The sequence below is a fragment of the Melanotaenia boesemani genome, chromosome 6 (assembly GCF_017639745.1).
Source record: "Melanotaenia boesemani isolate fMelBoe1 chromosome 6, fMelBoe1.pri, whole genome shotgun sequence".
NCBI lineage: Eukaryota > Metazoa > Chordata > Actinopteri > Atheriniformes > Melanotaeniidae > Melanotaenia > Melanotaenia boesemani.
The window spans coordinates 26,846,912-26,865,950 of record NC_055687.1 but is presented as its reverse complement, the minus strand read 5'-3'; the positions used below and the strand labels follow the sequence as shown (position 1 = coordinate 26,865,950).

The 19,039-nt window shown below is 41.5% G+C and overlaps 1 protein-coding gene across 1 annotated transcript in view; it reads left to right on the top strand.

Moving 5' to 3' along the window:
- LOC121641592 (CUB and sushi domain-containing protein 3-like) overlaps positions 1–19,039 on the top strand; it is a 289,036-nt gene that overhangs the window by 213,036 nt on the left and 56,961 nt on the right. The window contains exons 48-50 of the mRNA XM_041987820.1: positions 11,325–11,513; positions 11,625–11,771; positions 13,297–13,485. Coding sequence (XP_041843754.1) covers positions 11,325–11,513; positions 11,625–11,771; positions 13,297–13,485 — 525 coding nt within the window. The remainder of the gene's footprint in view (positions 1–11,324; positions 11,514–11,624; positions 11,772–13,296; positions 13,486–19,039) is intronic.

Below are 19,039 nucleotides of genomic sequence, written 5' to 3'. Positions count from 1 at the left end.
GACTGAGTTATTGATTGATTTTAGAGATTTTTCTGCTGCAATCCACATGATGGCTCATCCAATGACCTGTTAATAATTTGACTCAGGTGCATTGCAGCAGGTAAAACATGTAAAATCTGCATGTTTTAGTCAGGTTTCTTAGATTTAAAAGGTCTACAGTTGGTGATCTGTACTGATCTGCACTTAAGTAGCTACAAAAACTGATCTGTCAGATAGGTACGAAGACGACTAGTCCAAGGCAGATCCTGATAAACCAGTTGAAAGCCTCAGCCTATTGAGCAGAATGTGATGGTCAGTTGTATAGAAAGTTAAGGGAAGGTCCAACATAAGCAGCACAGAACAATTACCCTTGTTACTCTGCAGTTAAACATCATTTAAAAGTCTCAGAAGAGCTGTTTCAGTTGAATGAAATCTATGAAACCTGACTGAAAGTGGTCAAGAATGCTGTGCTGATCCAGAGCAGTGGTTAACTGATTGACCACAACCTTCTCTAAGATCTTAGCAATAAATTGAATCTTGCAGATGGGTCTATGACTGCCAAGGAGAGAAAGATCCAAACTGTCCTTTTAGAAAAGTGGGTGGATGACAGCATTTTTTCAAATAAGTAGGCACCTTACCAGAGGCCACTGAAACATTGACAATAATGAGCACACTGAAACCAATGTACTGTGAGACATTTTTGAACAACCTTAAAATCAGCTCTGCTTAAATGAATCTACTCATGAACTCTGTAGCTGTAACAGCTAACTTATCCGTTAAAGCATTACAGTGGTAATATATGACATGTTATAATAAAATAATCTTATTTAAACATCACATGACAACTAGACTCTCCTATGAAGTCATGTTGCATTTAGAGGTAAATCACAACTGCAGACAAGAGATCACTTCTAAACCTTCTGTCCTCAGTGAATACGCATCTTTTAATATACCCTGAAGTCCTTAGTCTACAAGTCTTGATTTAATGAGCACCTCTGGCTTTTCAATTATGGGAATAGAGAATAAAACCATTGACTTTGAATCACAGCATGACAGAAATATGTACTTGACAAAACCACAGCCTGCATTCATAAAGGATTTAGAAGAGAGTTGGGTTTTTGAACATATTTGCTGGACCCAAGCCACTATTATTTGATGTCTTGGTTTCACCCCTCTGGTAATTTTTCAACTGATGTTTTGCTTTTTCAGGTAAGAATTTGCCATCAAGCAAAGAAATGCATAATAACAAAACCAAAAATGCTCAACTTAGTTCCCACAACTAGAAGTATGGGCTTTCTCATAACTACAGGGTGTGCAGAATTATTAGGCAAGTTGTATTTTTGAGGATTAATTTTATTATTGAACAACAACTATGTTCGCAATGAACACAAAAGACTCATAAATATCAAAGCTGAATAGTTTTGGAAGTTGGAGTGGGGCTTTTTTAGTTTTAGTATCTTAGGAGGATATCTGTGTGTGCAGGTGACTACTACTGTGCATAATTATTAGGCAACTTAACAAAAACCAAATATATACCCATTTCACTTGTTTATTTTCACCAGGGAAACCAATATAACAACTCAAAATTTACAAATATACATTTCTGGCATTCAAAAACAAAACAAAAACAAATCAGTGACCAATATAACCACCTTTCTTTGCGAGGACACTCAAAAGCCTGCCATCCATAGATTCTGTCAGTGTCTTGATCTGTTCAAGATCAACATTGCATGCAGCAGCAACCACAGCCTCCCAGACACTGTTCAGAGAGGTGTACTGTTTTCCCTCCCTGTAGATCTCACATTTGATGAGGGACCACAGGTTCTCTATGGGGTTAAGATCAGGTGAACAAGGAGGCCATGCCACTATTTTTTGGCCAGCCACGCAGTGGAGTACTTGGATGCGTGTGATGGAGCATTGTCCTGCATGAAAATCAAGTTTTTCTTGAACGATGTTGACTTCTTCCAGTACCACTGCTTGAAGAAGGTGTCTTCCAGAAACTAGCAGTAGGACTGGGAGTTGAGCTTGACTCCATCCTCAACCCAAAAAGGTCCCACAAGCTCCTCTTTGATGATACCAGCCCATACCAGTATCCCACCTCCACCTTGCTGGCGTCTGAGTCGGAGTGGAGCTCTCTGCCCTGTACTGATCCAGCCACGGGCCCATCCATCTGGCCCATCAAGACTCACTCTCATTTCATCAGTCCATAAAACCTTAGAAAAATCAGTCTTATGATATTTTTTGGCCCAGTCTTGACGTTTTATCTTGTGTGTCTTGTTCAGTGGTGGTCGTTTTTCAGCCTTCCTTATCTTGGCCATGTCCCTGAGTATTGCACACCTTGTGCTTCTTGGCACTCCAGTGATGTTGCAGCTCTGAAATATGGCAAAACTGGTGGCCAATGGCATCTTGGCAGCTTCAAGCTTGATTTTCCTCAGTTCATGGGCAGTTATTTTGCGCCTTGTTTTTTCAACACGCTTCTTGCGACCCTGTTGACTATTTTGAATGAGAAGCTTGATTGTTCGATGATCACGCCTCAAAAGCTTGGCAATTTTAAGAGTGCTGCATCCCTCTGCAAGACATCTCACTATTTTTGACTTTTCAGAGTCCGTCAAATCTCTCTTCTGACCCATTTTGCCAAAGGAATGGAAGTTGCCTAATAATTATGCACACCTGATATAGGGTGTTGATGTCATTAGACCACACCCCTTCTCATTACAGAGATGCACATCACCTAATATGCTTAATTGGTAGTAGGCTTTCAAGCCTGTCCGGGTTGAAGTAGAACAACATGCATAAAGAGGATGATGTGATCAAAATACTCATTTGCCTAATAATTCTGCACACACTGTATTTCCTTTTAAACACAGCATCAGTAGAAACATATAGTCAACCCCACCATTACCAAAACAAATTGTGAACACTGAGGAGACATTGCCAAAAAAAAGTTCTTCACATCATCCTGTGAAGCATTAGACAAAATGCAAAAGAGTGGACTGGGGTTGAAGCCTATGGTTTACTGATCATGTGTGGAGCAGAGTATCATTATTATTATTTTCTTATCTTTCCTTTCTACTGGTTGATATCTCACTGCGATGGGTCTATCTGTTGTACAATGCAAACAGCACGGGCCAGTTTAATACAAAACTTGCCACAAGACTGTTATCCCTGAAAGAGTGATCAGCACCCAGCCTGGGGCCAAACTGCAGACGAAGGAAATGTTAGTATTACTTAATAAAAATTGCCACTCAGCCACCTTTATCGGTTAGGTGTGTGAACAATCCAAGAAATCTAGAATGTTCCTTCATATGGTGATAGGGACCTTCAAGGGCCACCAAGTGTAATTTTCAACCAGATGGACTTTTGCATGGTAGTGCAATGCTGCAAATGGATTTTTAAATAATAAAACTTTATTTGCAGACACAAGTCCATAAAAAATACACATACAGGATAATATAATAAGAAAAGAGGAAACCAAACATGATTAGTGCACATACAGGCTGTTAACTCAATGCTGTCTCAATTTAGAAGTGAGGGCTAGCTAGGGCTTCTATAATACAGGTTTCTGGCTTATCCAGCCAACACATAAAACCAAACATAAGCTGCCTCAAGAGTGCCTCAATAGAAGGCACCCTTGTGGTCAAAAACAACTGACTGGCACTATGCCACCTAGGGACACCAAGTAGCAACCTCATTTCATCATTGTAGGCTACCTTGAGCCTTTGCATACTCTTTTTCCAGTAGTTTGACCATATCTGACTAGTATAAAATGGTGTGACATAGGTTCTGTATAGGGAGCGCTTCACAGAACCAGAGTACATAGAGAATTTCCTTATCAGCGTGTTAGCTTGAGTATAAATTTTACTGCGCTGGCGATGGATGTCTTTGTCATCCCTCCAGTCATTAGATATGACATGACCTAAGTACTTACTTTACCTTACATACAGACAGAGGACTGTTAAACAGATAAAAGATAGGAAAGGCTGAATTCCTATCATCAGCGCTTCTAACTATCATTATTTGACTTTCCTTAGCATTCTGTATTCTATTCTATATTCTATATCATAATCAATGCTATACTGAGAACACACCTTCAACATTTGCTGTAAACCAGCACTATTTGGACTGAGCAGGAACAGGTCGTCAACATACATAAGATGACTGACAACAGTGTTCCCCACAGGACACCCAGTAGTTTGCCTTATTTAACTGATAAGTCATCCATATAAATATTAAATCAAATTGGGGATAAAATTCCTGCTCAACATACTCCATTACTAACACGAAATGGAGAAGAAACAATATTGTCCCATTTGAACTGGAATGTTTGATGGGCATACCAAAAAGATAAAACTCTCACCAAAAATTTAGAAACACCTCTATTTAGTAACTTTACAAATAATTTTTCATGATTGATTCTGTCAAACACCTTAGATGTATCAATAAAGCATAGAATACTTATGAATTATGGCTTGTATAATTAAGTACAATCTCTTTAAGTGTGTATATACACAGGTCAGTACTGTGTTTTCTTTTAAAACCAAACTGATTGTCATTGGTGAGAATATATATTTCTAGTTTTGACAAGAGTATTCTTTTCAGTACTTTAGACAAGATACTGGCTAGCGCAATAGGTCAATAATTGTCTAAACTATTTAGTCTACCAGCCTTATCCTTCAGCACAGGAACCAACATTACAGACATGATAGCGTGAGGCCGAACACCATGAACCAGAAACCCAGTATAGCACATTGATCGCAGCAGCCTGAGCCTATGGCTGGCATATTTTAAATGTTCAGCAGTAATGCAGTCCATACCACAGGCTTTGTTAGTATCCAAAGCATTAATAGCATCATGAACCATTACTGCCCCCATCGTCGTGTCTGCAGTGAGGGAAGTATGTACCTGATTGATACTAACTGGGTTACATTTAACACAGTTAAAAAGGTTAAAATAGTGCTTGCGCCATACCTGAGCTATTTTTTTCTGGCCCACTAACACCTTCAATATCCGATGGCATGGGGGTTTTATTATTATCCAAGGCCTTGACCTCTCTCCTGAAGTCAGTGGGATTTTTATTTTGTAACTTTCTGCCAAGAGAGTTTGCTTTCATCACATTTTCATTTTTCCCAATAAAACGATGTGCATATTTTAATCTAGCATTTAAAGGCCTCTCTAGCAGCAGCATAATGCTCAGCCACCACATCATTCCATTCAGGTTTGATGTTGGGTACCTTACAAATACTTTTATGAAAAGGCTCGATGGCAGCATTAAGACATTTCACAATAACATCATACATAGCACATAATTGGTCAGCGTGATGCACTTCATTGCATTTAATATCTGAGCACATTAATGCTTCTTTAGGCAAGGTGATATTTTTTAACGGACTGTCTGTCATCAGTGAGTATCCCTTTAAATCCTTTTTACTCAGTTTTGACCAGTATACTTTTCTTGAGGATGTAGCAAAAATATTACTGGCCAACAGGAGGACATTTTCTAAATTTACCAGTGCAACAATAGGTATGTGATCAGAGGTGGCAAGTGTTACGAAGGACGCCTCTGAGACAGTACTGGTTTAACAGGTTTTATTCTAAACTGAGAAACAGATGGAAGCAGGAGTCTTCTGATCATGAAGTTCAGCAGTATTCCAAGTTGACAGCTTGGTGAGTCGGGACTGGGACGGGGACGTGGAAAAGTTCAGCTTGCTTGAACGAGGTCCGACGGAGACTGGTAGTAGAACTGGAGCTTATAAGTCCTGGATCCGGGATTACCTGCAGGTGTGCGTGATTAGTATTCCGGAGAGGGAGAGCGGCGGTGATTGAACGGAGCAGGTGTGGCAGAGTCTGGTGCAACGGTGACAGCAAGACTATAACATATCTTCACATTTTCCATTGTGTCATGATCATCAGCTGTGGTCACAGTATGGTCAAACCAACACATTGTGTGCCATACATCAGTGGCATAGGTGAAACTTATATCAGGCAAGAAAGATTTACTTGATAGAGTTAATTTAGAATCAATACAAAATTGCTGCAGATGTTTTGCAAATAAGGAGCTACTATCAGACACATCTGCATTAAAATCACCCATGACGTATACACAAGATGAGATGCTGTCCTCTGTAAAGTACTGTATAAAAGCTGACCTGTTCAAATACTCACCTTTATGCTCATAAGATTCATAAGGTGTCTATACATTCAAAATAGTACATTTCTTTTCATCATAATTAAACACTAGCCCTATGGCCCAATCAACATTTAAATGCATCACCTTCACCAATGGGTCATATCTGTTGTTTCATATAATGGCTACACCACCAGCTTTCCTACCATGAACCAATCTAGTACTAAGATCAGTAGTGGACTCTCCAGCACCATGGAAGTCCGTGTGTAGAGTGTTCAACTTGTCAAGGTCTTGTTTGGCCATCCATGTTTCCTGAGGCCACAAAATGAAAAGAGATTCACCCAGCAAAAAGAGATGGATGGAGTAAACTACTTTACTCTTTAATAAAGTAGTTTACTCCACCTACTACTACCGGCTGCTATGTATATGTACAAAAGCAAGTCACACATAATTCATTAAGACATCAGAAAAATGTGTCAGCTTGTGAGCAAAGGACATATCATCTAAATATTGAGGAGTTAAATGAACCTGTTATATTCAGCATGTTGGGACTATTGTAGTAGAACACAAAAAGGTAATCAATCATTGAAGTCTATTTTTCACAGCAAAGTATGTTTCTCATACTTTATAGAGAACTGTGTTTTAAATAGTGTTGTAAAATGTCCAAACAGTGGGTCAGGTATAGAAAATACAGCCAAACCGATACTACCTTATATGGAAAAAAAAATTTTGGATTAATATATTGCTTTTCTTAAATATCATATGTGCACATAGTGTTCAGGCAGTAAAGTACACATTTAAATGAGAGTTGTAAGTGACAGCCATTCTTAACTAATCATCTTATTCGAACTGCTCCTCAAAACCTGCCTCCAGCGTCACGTTGGCATAGTAAGGACAATTTTAGGGTTGGTAATTTGTTGCTTGACATTTCCATAGATCACCTCATTTTTACAGTCACGAATTCATTACATTTCCTTGTGTTGGATACGTTATGTCCTCTGCACCTCTAGCACAAAACTAATTGCTCTCCTTGGGACATGTAAAGTTGAACTTAATTTGAGATGACCTGTTATTCACATCCAAGAGACTGAAACAGTAAGCTTGCAACAAGCACTGTTTCCTGTCACCAGCTTGCTGATAGGGCAGGAAAGAGAATTCTCCTGTGCGCCCTTATTCCGCTTTTGTTTGCTGTCAACCCTTCTGTTAATTGTCATCTTAGGCCTTTGAGATAACATGCAAAACTCCTTACATGTCTATGTAAGTTCAATCCCATGTATCCAGGGTTTTAATATATTTCCCAAGGCTCTATCTTTATGAAAGCATATGAGGAAGGTTATGTTTGTTTGATCACAGACAGAGCCACAGTCAAGCTGACTGCTGTGTTGGGAAAACCATCTGACACCACAAGGCTCAGTTTTACCCATTAAATGATGTCACGTTGCTCGTTACTTAACATTCATATTGATTTTAATATATTTCAGAAACTCTAATCCCAACTTCTGTTCTAGCCTTTAAAATAAAATATTGATTGACCAGTATGGTACTTTGTGTGTGGTATACACATAGGCCAGAAAGAGTTTTATACTTGGCTATTTTGCATTTGTGTACCACTTCCACTGAGAGGAAATCTTTTGTTATAAACCCAAATGGCCTCAGGACTACATTGTAAGTTTTCTTCTGCTTTCAGGGTAACTTCCCATCCCTATCATAGTTCTTTGTAAACATCTTCAAAAGTAACAGAAGGGGGGGTCTGAAGCATTTTTAACATTTTAAGCCTCTCATGATTCATTTCTTTAAATCCCTGCAGCAAAAGATACATTCAAAGCACTTTAAGCCCTAACTGTGCTCCCTAGATAGACTTGTACTCGTTGCCTGGCAACATTAGTTTATTAAACAATTTATGGATGCTCAAATAAGGGAAGCGTATACCAACTGGATGATTCTATTCATAACATATTGGTCTTCAACGTGTTTTTATTTTATGTTCATCTTAAAGAAGGATATAATAAAGTGACTGGGATTATGTGTGTGAATGGTTTAACACCCATGTAGGATCTGCACCTCCATGAAAACTGGAAAGTACTATTGCAAATTATTGCAATAAAACAAAATATTCTAAATGTTTTAAGATTATCAACTCAGTCAAAATAGTTTTCCACTACACTTTTTACACTTTCTTGCAATCAAGATTTGATTCCATGTAATGCCATTAGAGTTTTATCAAATCGTTGAATGATTAATAACATCTTAAATAGTGCATTATAGACTGAATGCCAAGTCCCGGGATTTATTGATGCCATTGTCCTTGTTGGTAAACTGGTTTCTGAAGTTTAAAAGAAACCCTAACATTTTACTTCTCCATGTTCACTGACAGATGGAGCTTAATATTAAAGATGTAGTGGAATTATAATTTATTAAACAGTGTCAAAGTGTACAAGCTTCATGAAAACAGATTTAGTGCAAACCTGTTGGAATTGGATTGCATCAGGCTTGACAGTAATTGACGTGTGCAGGTATTACACAAGGGTACAAAAGCAACATTAAACCTTGAAGGCAGATATCTCCTTTATTTAGAATTAGTTTGTGGGCTTCTCAAGACTTTGTACTGTGTGTGTGCAATTAAACCACTGAACGTAATGTTACAGTGAGTGAGAAGCATTAAAAATGGCTGTTAAAAAAAAAAAAAAAAGTTAAATGATGAGTAGCTACAAAGCTTTAAACTGAACTTTGGTAGATTTTCGCAGTGAGCTGCCTCCTAAAAACGGTTAATTCAGCATCCATCATGCATCCTTCCTGTACTCTGAGATCTCACAATCAGTAAATGTCAGTCTGATGTTGACTTTTGTCTTATCTCTTGCTCTGTCCCTTTCTTCCTTCCTTTTATTCTTTTCTGCCAATAATATCTTGTGTTTCTCTGATCATCATAAAACTCAAACAGTATAGTAAATTGACAATACAGGTAATTCTCAATAATGTTGCTTACACTTACTTATTCTATTTCGTTGGTTTTATTCGTCTCACTACCTCCTCATTGCACTGTCGGGACAGCAGTGGTTCAGGCGGTAGAGTGAGTCATCCAATGGTTGGGGCTTTGATTCCCATTCCCACAGTCATTTGTCGTTGTGTCCTTGGGCAAGACACTTAAACCTCCTTGCCTCCAATGTTAGCATCGCTGGTGTATGAATGTGGATGAATGTTGGGTGGTGGTCGGACAGTCCGTAGGCGCAGATTGGCACCCACGTTTCTGTCAGTCTGCCCCAGGGCAGCTGTTGCTACACAAGTAGCGTATCATCAGAAGTTATGAGTGAGGAGTGAATGAATAATGGACACAATGTAAAGCGCTATATATATCTTGGATTTTTGCATAACTGAAATTATTTAGTTTTGTTTTATATGTACATTTAATTTTATTATTTATTGTGTTTAAGGGTACCGTCAGTGGCAGCTACCTACATTTTCGTCATGCCTCCCTGTATGATGACAACAAAGCTATTCTATTCTATTCTATAAATCCACAGAGGTGCGCTTTTAAAGCGACTGGTGTGTTGATGTTGACCTGCTGCTGTGCATAAAACAGAACTTAGCTGTAAATTACGCTGTGTCGCGGAAAAAAAAAAAAAAGTTGTAAGGTTCAGTTTGTCAGGCTTCAGGAATGTAAATAATAAATGTCACAGTGCCATCAAAATGAGTCAGAAACATACATTTTTAAGGTTAGTAAGATACATAATGTTACTTTTTTAATTAAAGTCCGTGTTATTTGGGTATAAATATTTCAGTTTATAGTATAAACTGAAATACTTTGATTAGTGTATGAAGTTGGAAGGTATTCATAGTGTTTTGTGTAGTTCAAATTCCAACCAAGGATAACAGAGAGAGTGCAGCATTTCATTTAAAAAGAAAAAGAAAACATATACTCATTTTTTTCAGGAAAATCTATGAAATGAACTGGAAAAAAAATCCTAAAAAAATTTGTATAGAAATGCAGTCAGATTAATGATGACTTTAGAATTTATTTATTAACTTTAAAATCAAAATGATAGATTAACAACAAAAGCTTTTCTGTTGTTTTTTTCTTTTGTTTTGTTTTGTTTTTTTGTTTTTTTTTGTTTACTACAATTTGTAATACTGATGCATGTACAGTAGATTTTGATTTGTGTTCATTTGTTCATAAACATCTAAGTAAGTGTAGCTGGCTAGAAGTGCACATTGAGTGATATGAAAACATTTGCTTTTAGAAATGTACACAAAAGAATTAAACCAGAAAAATCCTCATAAAAGCATGAGAAGAAAAATGTTTGTTGTTGGTCAACACAAAGAATGGCAAAGAAGAAATGTGATGATTTCATAATATTTTGAAAATGAATTTGCAGCAGTTCTGCAAATATTGAGCTGCCATGTATAAAATTTGTTAAGCTCTCTTTTGAATTAGTTTAAATATTTATATAATTAATGTCTTTATTCTTTACACAGAAAGCTTTGTGTGATTGTTTTTTTTTTTTGTTTTGTTTTGTTTTGTTTTTATTTCTTAATATTGTTTTCCTATATTTCTTTCAGTATTAAAGATGAAAGATTCTTTGGAAGCAATATCTTCCTGTTATCTTTTCACTCCTGAATTTGTAATAATGCACCAGCAGGAATATTCACTCGTATTTGCGCTGACATAATTTTTTTTGATATATGTCCGAATTTTCCTCTGACCTTTTTACCTGGACCACTTGCTCGCCTTAACCTTTTACATGCATCATGTTTCTTCACTAGTGGTCTGAACAGAAACTTGTGTCACCTGCAGAAAAAGAAAAGAGAGGAACAGAACTGCTGTTATTTCACAAATGCCCAGCTACAGGAAATGAAGGCTGCCCCCCGCCCCCACTAACACACACACGCACACACATGTCTCTACACACCATTTTTCCATACAAAGTAAGCTGTCTCATCTACTGACTATTATATGATAGATGAATATCATAGGAGCCTGTTGACAGTATTGGACTCACCAGCTCAGGGTGCAATATGAGTCTGGCTCAAATGTAATTGTGTCAGGTTTGTTATTTTTCTAATGTAATTTTGCCACCACAATAGAGCATTCCTATTCTTCCCCCTTATACTTTTGCTCACCTGCTGCCTTCAATCCACATTTGTCTCTCTCTTTTTACATCTTCCCATTTTCTTTTGTGTTTTTTACCATGTCTGTCTGACCTTTATTCTTTTTCTGTGTTTCTAGTGCAATGCCCAGCCCATGAGGTGCGTTTTGACTCTACTGGGGTAATCTTAAGTCCTGGCTATCCAGAAAACTACCCCAATCTTCAGATGTGCTCCTGGTTGATCAACGTGGAGAAGGGCTACAACATCACCCTGCACTTTGAGCTCTTTCAGACAGAAAAAGAATTTGACATTTTGGAAATATTTGATGGTGGGTAATGCTGGGATTTCATGTTGTTTGGTAAAAGTGAGATAGTGGAAGTTATCTCTGCTTAGAGCTCATCTTTAATGTGAATCATTTCCTGTGAATCTTTGTGTTTAGGTCCTAACATCTACAGTCACAGCCTTTCAACACTCAGTGGTGACATAGAAACACCTTTCAATCTGACCACCACAGGCCACCAGCTTCTGCTGCGCTGGTCCTCTGACCATGGCACCAACCGCCGGGGCTTCCACATCAGATACGTGGGTGAGTATCAAAGTATGTATCCATCTTATAATCATATTCTCTCTTTTTTTTTTTTATCAATGATGCATTTGAATATGCTTTAGTTTGTAAGCTGCAGACAAGTGATAAAACTCGTGGTCCTTCAATTTGGAAATGCACTCTTTGGGTACTCTGTGCAGTCACTTAACCGAACATGTGATGGCACTGCATAAATAGAATGATATTTAAAATTAAAGGTTTCTTGGCTTCATGAAATCCATTATCAACGAATGGCGTTTCTACATAAATGTCAGTATTTTAATAGCTTTAGTGAATCTGCAAATGTCATTAGTTTATTCCTTACTTTCCAAAGCAGTGGCAAGACAGTAACTTATTTCTACTTTTGTCAATTTGTGGAGACTCATAAAAGTTCATAGAACCTTCAGTTTTCTCATTGGTATATACTGCAATCATGTTATTTTTTTTTTTTTCTCTTAGATACGGTATGCATACAACATGATCCAACAACCCCATGAATTTTATCACAGTCTGCTGTGATTGTATCTGAATGTTCTTTATTTAGTTTTCAATGTTAGTCAATTTTTAAAATATGGTTTCCACACATAATGGATCACAATGGGGGATGTTTTTATGTGCAAAGAGCAAGAAGACAGAAAGTGACTGGTATGATAGCATGCTGTTTTGTATCCCTTAACTTCAGAGGGTTTAAATTCTTAATTGACTCTTTAATAAAGCAAGTGTTGCCAAGCAAGAATAGCATAGGCATCTTCTTCCATTTGAAATGCATCAATAACCATGCAAAAAAAAAGAACTAAGGATGTTAATTATTCATGTTGTCTCTCCATTATATTTAATACGCAAGAGTGTTCCTGTGAAAGCTAGTCAGCGTGATGAATTTTGTAAAGAGAACTCCCTCTTGACTTGATTGACTTTAACAGGAACTGATTTAAACTCCAGTGTGTCTTTTCCTCTTAAATCTGTCTCCCAGTCACACTGATTTGTGGGAATAGTTGACAGCTATTGAAACGCATACAGCCATCTCTTGGATTTTTTGTCCCACTGGCCATTTGCTAGTCATGTTCTTGAAATCAAACGTGTCTTTTTTTGATGTTGATAGGCTGTAGGATGAAGGAAAGCAGTCTTATGAAACAAATAGTGCAACAGTATTGCATGTGGCAAAGCAAACTGAATATGTGCATGCCCATAGGCCAAAGAGGAGTAGTAGTAATGTGATTTTAGGACTTCCTTTGCTAGAGTGCTAGATAGATGGAACTGTCCTCCGGCATTTCCCCTCATCAAGGTTTTCCATTTGGAATAGAGCCATACTGTTATAATAAAAAAAATAAATAAAAAAAAATAAATCACCTAAGAATTTCTCAAGAGATGCTTTAATGCCTCTCATCTTATTCTTTGCCTTATTTAGCTTTCTCTCTCTTAATGCCTACTTTTCCATTCTTTTTTCTTGACTTCATTCTCACTCGCTCTCTTGCTTTGCCTTTCTTCTCACCTGCTCACTGCTGTGCCTTTATTCCATCACCTATTGTAGCAATGTACTGCAGTACCCCAGACTCCCCTCAGCATGGCTTCGTAGTGAGCCAGACCGGGGGTCATCTTAACAGCATGGTGCGCTGGGCCTGCGACAGGGGGTACAAGCTGATCGGAAAAGGCACAGCTGTGTGCAAGAAGACCACCTATGACTACTACACCTGGGACGCGCCAGTTCCTGCATGTCAAGGTGAGCTCATCTGCCCTGACAGGCATTTATTTCCAACTTTGTCCTACCTTTTTACCCACTCTTCTGGTCACTGCTTCCATGGCAACTACTCTGCAAGCACAACGGAACAGTCGTATAAAGCTTGCAAGCATTCCCAGCCCAAATCTTGTTCTTGTATTATTATCTGCTGAACTGAATCCAACCTGATTGAGAGTCAGTTTCCTGTCAGGTGGAAATTAAACAGAAATCAATCCTCTCTTCCTCTGTCAATCTCTACTTCTTTAAATTACTTTGGCTAACTTGCCATTAGCATGCTGTGTTTGCGGCTGTCAAGTCTCACTCTACTAATTGGGTTTTTTGATGTGCTCATGTGAAGTGTGCATGCTTATGCGCTCACAGCTGCATGCAGTTGCATATGACATCAACAAACAACAGATGGTGCGTGCAATTGCATTTTACTGTGATGTAGTGAAATCAAAATATGTATTTAATATACTTTAGATGATATGAAAACATTTCTCACCTGTGATTGATTCCATCAATTTGGTAATTGGGCACAGCTTTTCCAAAGCACATAAACCCAGTCATTCCTGTAGATAAACTGATATATTCATACGGATGCTGCCCATCTGTTATCTGTTAGATGGGAAAGATTAAATCTTACTGATCTTAGAGATGACACACACTTCAAACATCAAAATTTTCCATCATTAGTGTAGAAGCATTTTAGTGATTTTCTTAGTAGTGAATTTGTCAGAAAGAGTCACTCAAATAAACGTCAGCTGCTTTTCTCATAGGAGGTGGGGGAATGAAGGGAATTATAAATGCTCCATGCCACGTAGAGAGACTTCAGCTTTTGATGATTCAGTGTTCTGTTAGTGCTTCTATTTAAGATATGTGTGCTTGCATGGGTGATGCCATTCAGTGTGATTTTGCAGATGCCCGTTACTCTGATCTAAACCAGAGGTACAAACTGGTCTGGGGCTCATTCAAATATTAATACTGTATTGGTTCAATTGATCTCACTCTTAGTTTAATTTGTATTCAAGGACTAAACCAAATTCACTTGCAGTTTAACAGCTAAAACCTTGTAAAATATGAAATGATGAAAAATATCTAAAACTGTAAATATGTCATGATACAATGAGACTATCACAAAGACTTTTATACATCATGTGATCTGATTGCACATACAACAACATATCTAATAGGATGTTTTCTGCATCTGTAGCTCATTTCTTTCTTTTTTGTTTCTTAAAACAATTCACCGGTTTTCCTAAGAGAGCTGGATGTTTGGTTGTCAGATGCTGCTTTAGTGTTCAAGGCTTCAGAGCTTAAGGGATGGATAGCGTTAGCATTAGCGGACATTAGTTAACACTCCATACAGACCTTTAGGCTCTGCTTTGTTACCTCTGTTTATTAAACCACACTTAATGAATTTGATTGTTCTTGCAATATTCATGCCTCTCAGGATGGGTTTAGGATGATCCATCCATCCATTTCCATCCATTTTCTGCTGCTTATGTCACAGTTTCTGGGTTTTGGTGGGTGTTTTGATCATGTTTAGGATTTTGGTTTTTGTCATGTTTAGTTCGGTGTTCTTGGTTTATAGTTATGTTCATGCTTTAGCTTTCAGTTTTGTCATGTTTGGTTTTTCCCTTTTGTTTTCCTGTGATTTCTGTTCTGCCTCATTAGATCACCTGGCCTGATTAGTAATCCACTTCACCTGTGTCTTGTTACTCCCTCTGTGTATAAGTACTCCTGGTTTTCGGTCATTCATTGTCAGATCCTCATTTGGTCATGTGTAGTTTTTGTTCACTGGAGTTATCCCTGTTGTGCGTGGTTCCTGGTCTCAAGTCTGGAAAATAAACCTATCACCTGCACCAATTCTGGCTCCTGCCTGCCTGACTGCCTGCATTTGGGTCCTCACCTCCGCCTGCTACACGTGACAGAAGGATCTGACCACAACCAGACCCAGCAGGTTTGATGGCTTGGCATCAGTATTACGATCCGGGGGTTGCTGACTGGTTCCCTAGGGTGGAGGAGCCAGACCTGTGGTTTCCTGATCCTCCTCCCACAAGGTCCAGGAGGAGGAGGATGTCCAGGCACCAGGGGCGGCGGCCCCTCGAGTTCATGACATCAAGTGAACTGGTGGGAATGCTCCTGGGACTGGAGACGGAGTGGGAGCCGCAGGATTATCCAGAGCGGTCGCCATTCTGGGGAACCAGACTGGCGATTAGCCCCAAACCACTGGGGCGGGCTGCATCTCGGAGGTCAACACCAGCTCCACGGTCCACGTCTCGGGTGACGCCGTCAGCTGCACTGTCACTGTTGCCGCCACCAGCTCCCAGGCCTACATCTCCAGTTTCGCCTCCAGCTCCAGTGCCTCAGCACCCCACGTCTGCTCCGAGGTCCTGCCCTGTGTCGCAGTGTCCGACGCCTGCTCCGAGGTCCTGCCCTGCTCCGCAGCGTCCGACGCCTGCTCCGAGGTCCTGCCCTGCTCCGCAGCGTCCGACGCCTGCTCCGAGGTCCTGCCCTGCTCCGCCGCGTCCCACGCCGGCTCCGAGGTCCTGCCCTGCGCCGCCGCGTCCCACGCCGGCTCCGAGGTCCTGCCCTGCGCCGCCGCGTCCGACGCCGGCTCCGAGGTCCTGCCCTGCGCCGCCGCGTCCCACGCCGGCTCCGAGGTCCTGCCCTGCGCCGCAGCGTCCCACGCCGGCTCCGAGGTCCTGTCCTGCGCCACAGCGTCCCACGCCAGTTCCGAGGTCCTGCCCAGCTCTTCAGCGTCCCACGACGGTGTCCAGGTCTTCTTCCCCTGTGTCGGTACCATGGTTGTCCACAGCTCGAGTTCCTGTTCCCGAGGGGGTCTCGGGTCGAGACGCTCCTCACCCTGCTCGAGTTCCTGTTCCCGAGGGGGTCTCGGGTCGAGACGCCCCTTACCCGCTACTGGTGCCCGACCCAGAGATCCAGCCTGCCCGTCCGCCGCCAGAGATCCAGCCTGCCCGTCCGCCACCAGAGATCCAGCCTGCCCGTCCGCCGCCAGAGATCCAGCCTGCCCGTCCGCCGCCAGAGATCCAGCCTGCCCGTCCGCCGCCAGAGATCCAGCCTGCCCGTCCGCCGCCAGAGATCCAGCCTGCCCGTCCGCCGCCAGAGATCCAGCCTGCCCGTCCGCCGCCAGAGATCCAGCCTGCCCGTCCTCCAGAGCTCTGGGCCAAGCCTGCCCATCTGCCTGAGATTCAGTTGTCTGCACAGCCTCCGGGTCGTCCGCCGGAGGTTCTGCCCCGGTCCGTCCGGCCCCCTGGCCGGCCGCCTGAACTGATCCTGCTGTCTGCACGGCCTCCGGGTCGTCCGCCGGAGGTTCTGCCCCGGTCCGTCCGGCCCCCTGGCCGGCCTCCTGACCTGATCCTGCTGTCTGACCAGATGCCTGAGCCACTTCATCTGGCTCCTCTCCATCTGGCTCCTCTCGATGTGGAGGAGCAGTGACGCTACTCTGATCCCCTCCTGGATCACCAAGCTTCTCACCCTATCTCTATAGGGAGAGCCCGGCCACCCTGCAGAGAAAACTCATTTCGGCCGCTTGTATTTGCAATCCTGTTCTTTCGGCCACTACCCACTGCTCGTGACCATAGGTGAGGGTGGGAATGTAGATCGACCAGTAAATCGAGAGCTTTGACTTTTGGCTCAGCTCCTTCTTCACCACGACAGACGGATGCAGAGTCCGCATCACTGCAGACGCTGCACCAATCCGCCTGTCAGTCTCCCACTCCATCCTTCCCTCACTTGTGAACAAGACCCCGAGATACATGAACTCCTCCACTTGGGGCAGGACCCTATTGCAGACCCGGAGAGAGCACTCTACCCTTTTCCGGCTGAGGACCATGGTCTCAGACTTGGGGTGCTGATTCTCATCCCAGCCGTTTCACATTTGGCTGCAAATCGCTCCAGTGAGAGCTGAAGATCATGGCCCGATGAAGCCAACAGAACCACATCATCCGCAAAGAGCAGAGACCCAATCCTGGGGCCACCAAACCGGATCCCCTCAACACCTCGGCTGCGCCTAGAAATTCTGTCCATAAAAGTTATGAACAGAATCGTGACAAAGGGTAGCCTTGGCGGAGTCCAACCCGCACTGGAAACGATTCTGATTTACTGCCAGCAATGCGGACCAAGCTCTGACACTGGTCGTACAGGGACCAGACAGCTCATACAAGCGGGTCCGGCACTCCATACTCCCGGAATACCCCCCACAGGAGTCCCCGGGGGACACGGTCGAATGCCTTCTGCAAGTCCACAAAGCACATGTAGACTGGTTGAGCAAACTCCCATGCCCCCTCAAAGACCCTGAAGAGGGTGTAGAGCTGGTCCACTGTTCCACGACCTGGACGAAAACCACACTGCTCCTCCTCAATCCGAGGTTTGACTATCCGACGGACCCTCCTCTCCAGCACCCTTGAATAGACCTTACAGGGGAGGCTGAGGAGTGTGATCCCCCGGTAGTTGGCGCACACCCTCCGGTCCCCCCTTTTTGAAGAGACCACCATCCCAGTCTGCCAGTCCAGGAAAACTGTCCCTGATGTCCATGTTGCTGCAGAGGCGTGTCAGCCAAGACAGCCCTACAGCATCCAGAGCCTCAAGGAACTCTGGGCGGACCTCATCCACCCCCCGGGCCCTGCCAGTTTAGGATGATATTTGTCTTAATTTTGTCATTTAAAATACTTCGTAACTTTTGCTACAAGCTAGCAGCTAGCTGAGTGTATTCTTCTGCTTATTAGAGTTTGTTGAACAACTGAAATGATACCGTGACCATGTGGTGGAAAGCTGCACTGCAACTGAGTTTCTCATGGATAACTGATATCGCTTGTATCCTCAAGTGATAGGTTATGGGGTCTCGCGGCCCTCAGGTGCAAAACTAAATGTTTTTTGGGACCCTCTAGATGGCGCTTGAGGCCCGAGCATGGGGCTCGACCCTTTTGTTAAGAATCACTGACCTAGACACTTTTTTCTGATTGATAGATAGAGAAATAAATAGATAAATAAATAAAAATACATATTGAAACTGACTAGCTCAAGCTTTCTGGTTGGCCTTTGCTCTGAGGCCACAGTAACCCAGTTTCAGTGTGTGTAGTCGCTGTGTGCTAGATTTTCAGTGAGAGTACCTCGTTCTTCTGCACATTTGGAAGAGTTGGTGTTGAAACTGCTTAAATTATTGATTTCACTTGTCACTTTCATGGGTGTGTGTGTGTCATTGATGTATTTTTAAGATTACCTGCCGACTAACCAAGTAAGTACAACGAAATTAGCAGGAAATATTCAACTAACTACATTTGTGTGTTATTTGGGGTTGGTTTAAAATGATTGAGTTGGACTCATTTGAATTTTGGTTTCTTGATTACATCATTACAACTCATAATATTTCTTTAATTTTCATTAATTCCTCCCAGATGGACTTTCTTTGATTTCACTACCTCATGAAATTTTCAGAGAAGATTTATGGCTTCAGAGTTCTAATATATGCTTACCATAATGAAATGACTTAAGTGTTCAGCCTGCATAAGCATTCCTGTCTTATGATTAGAAA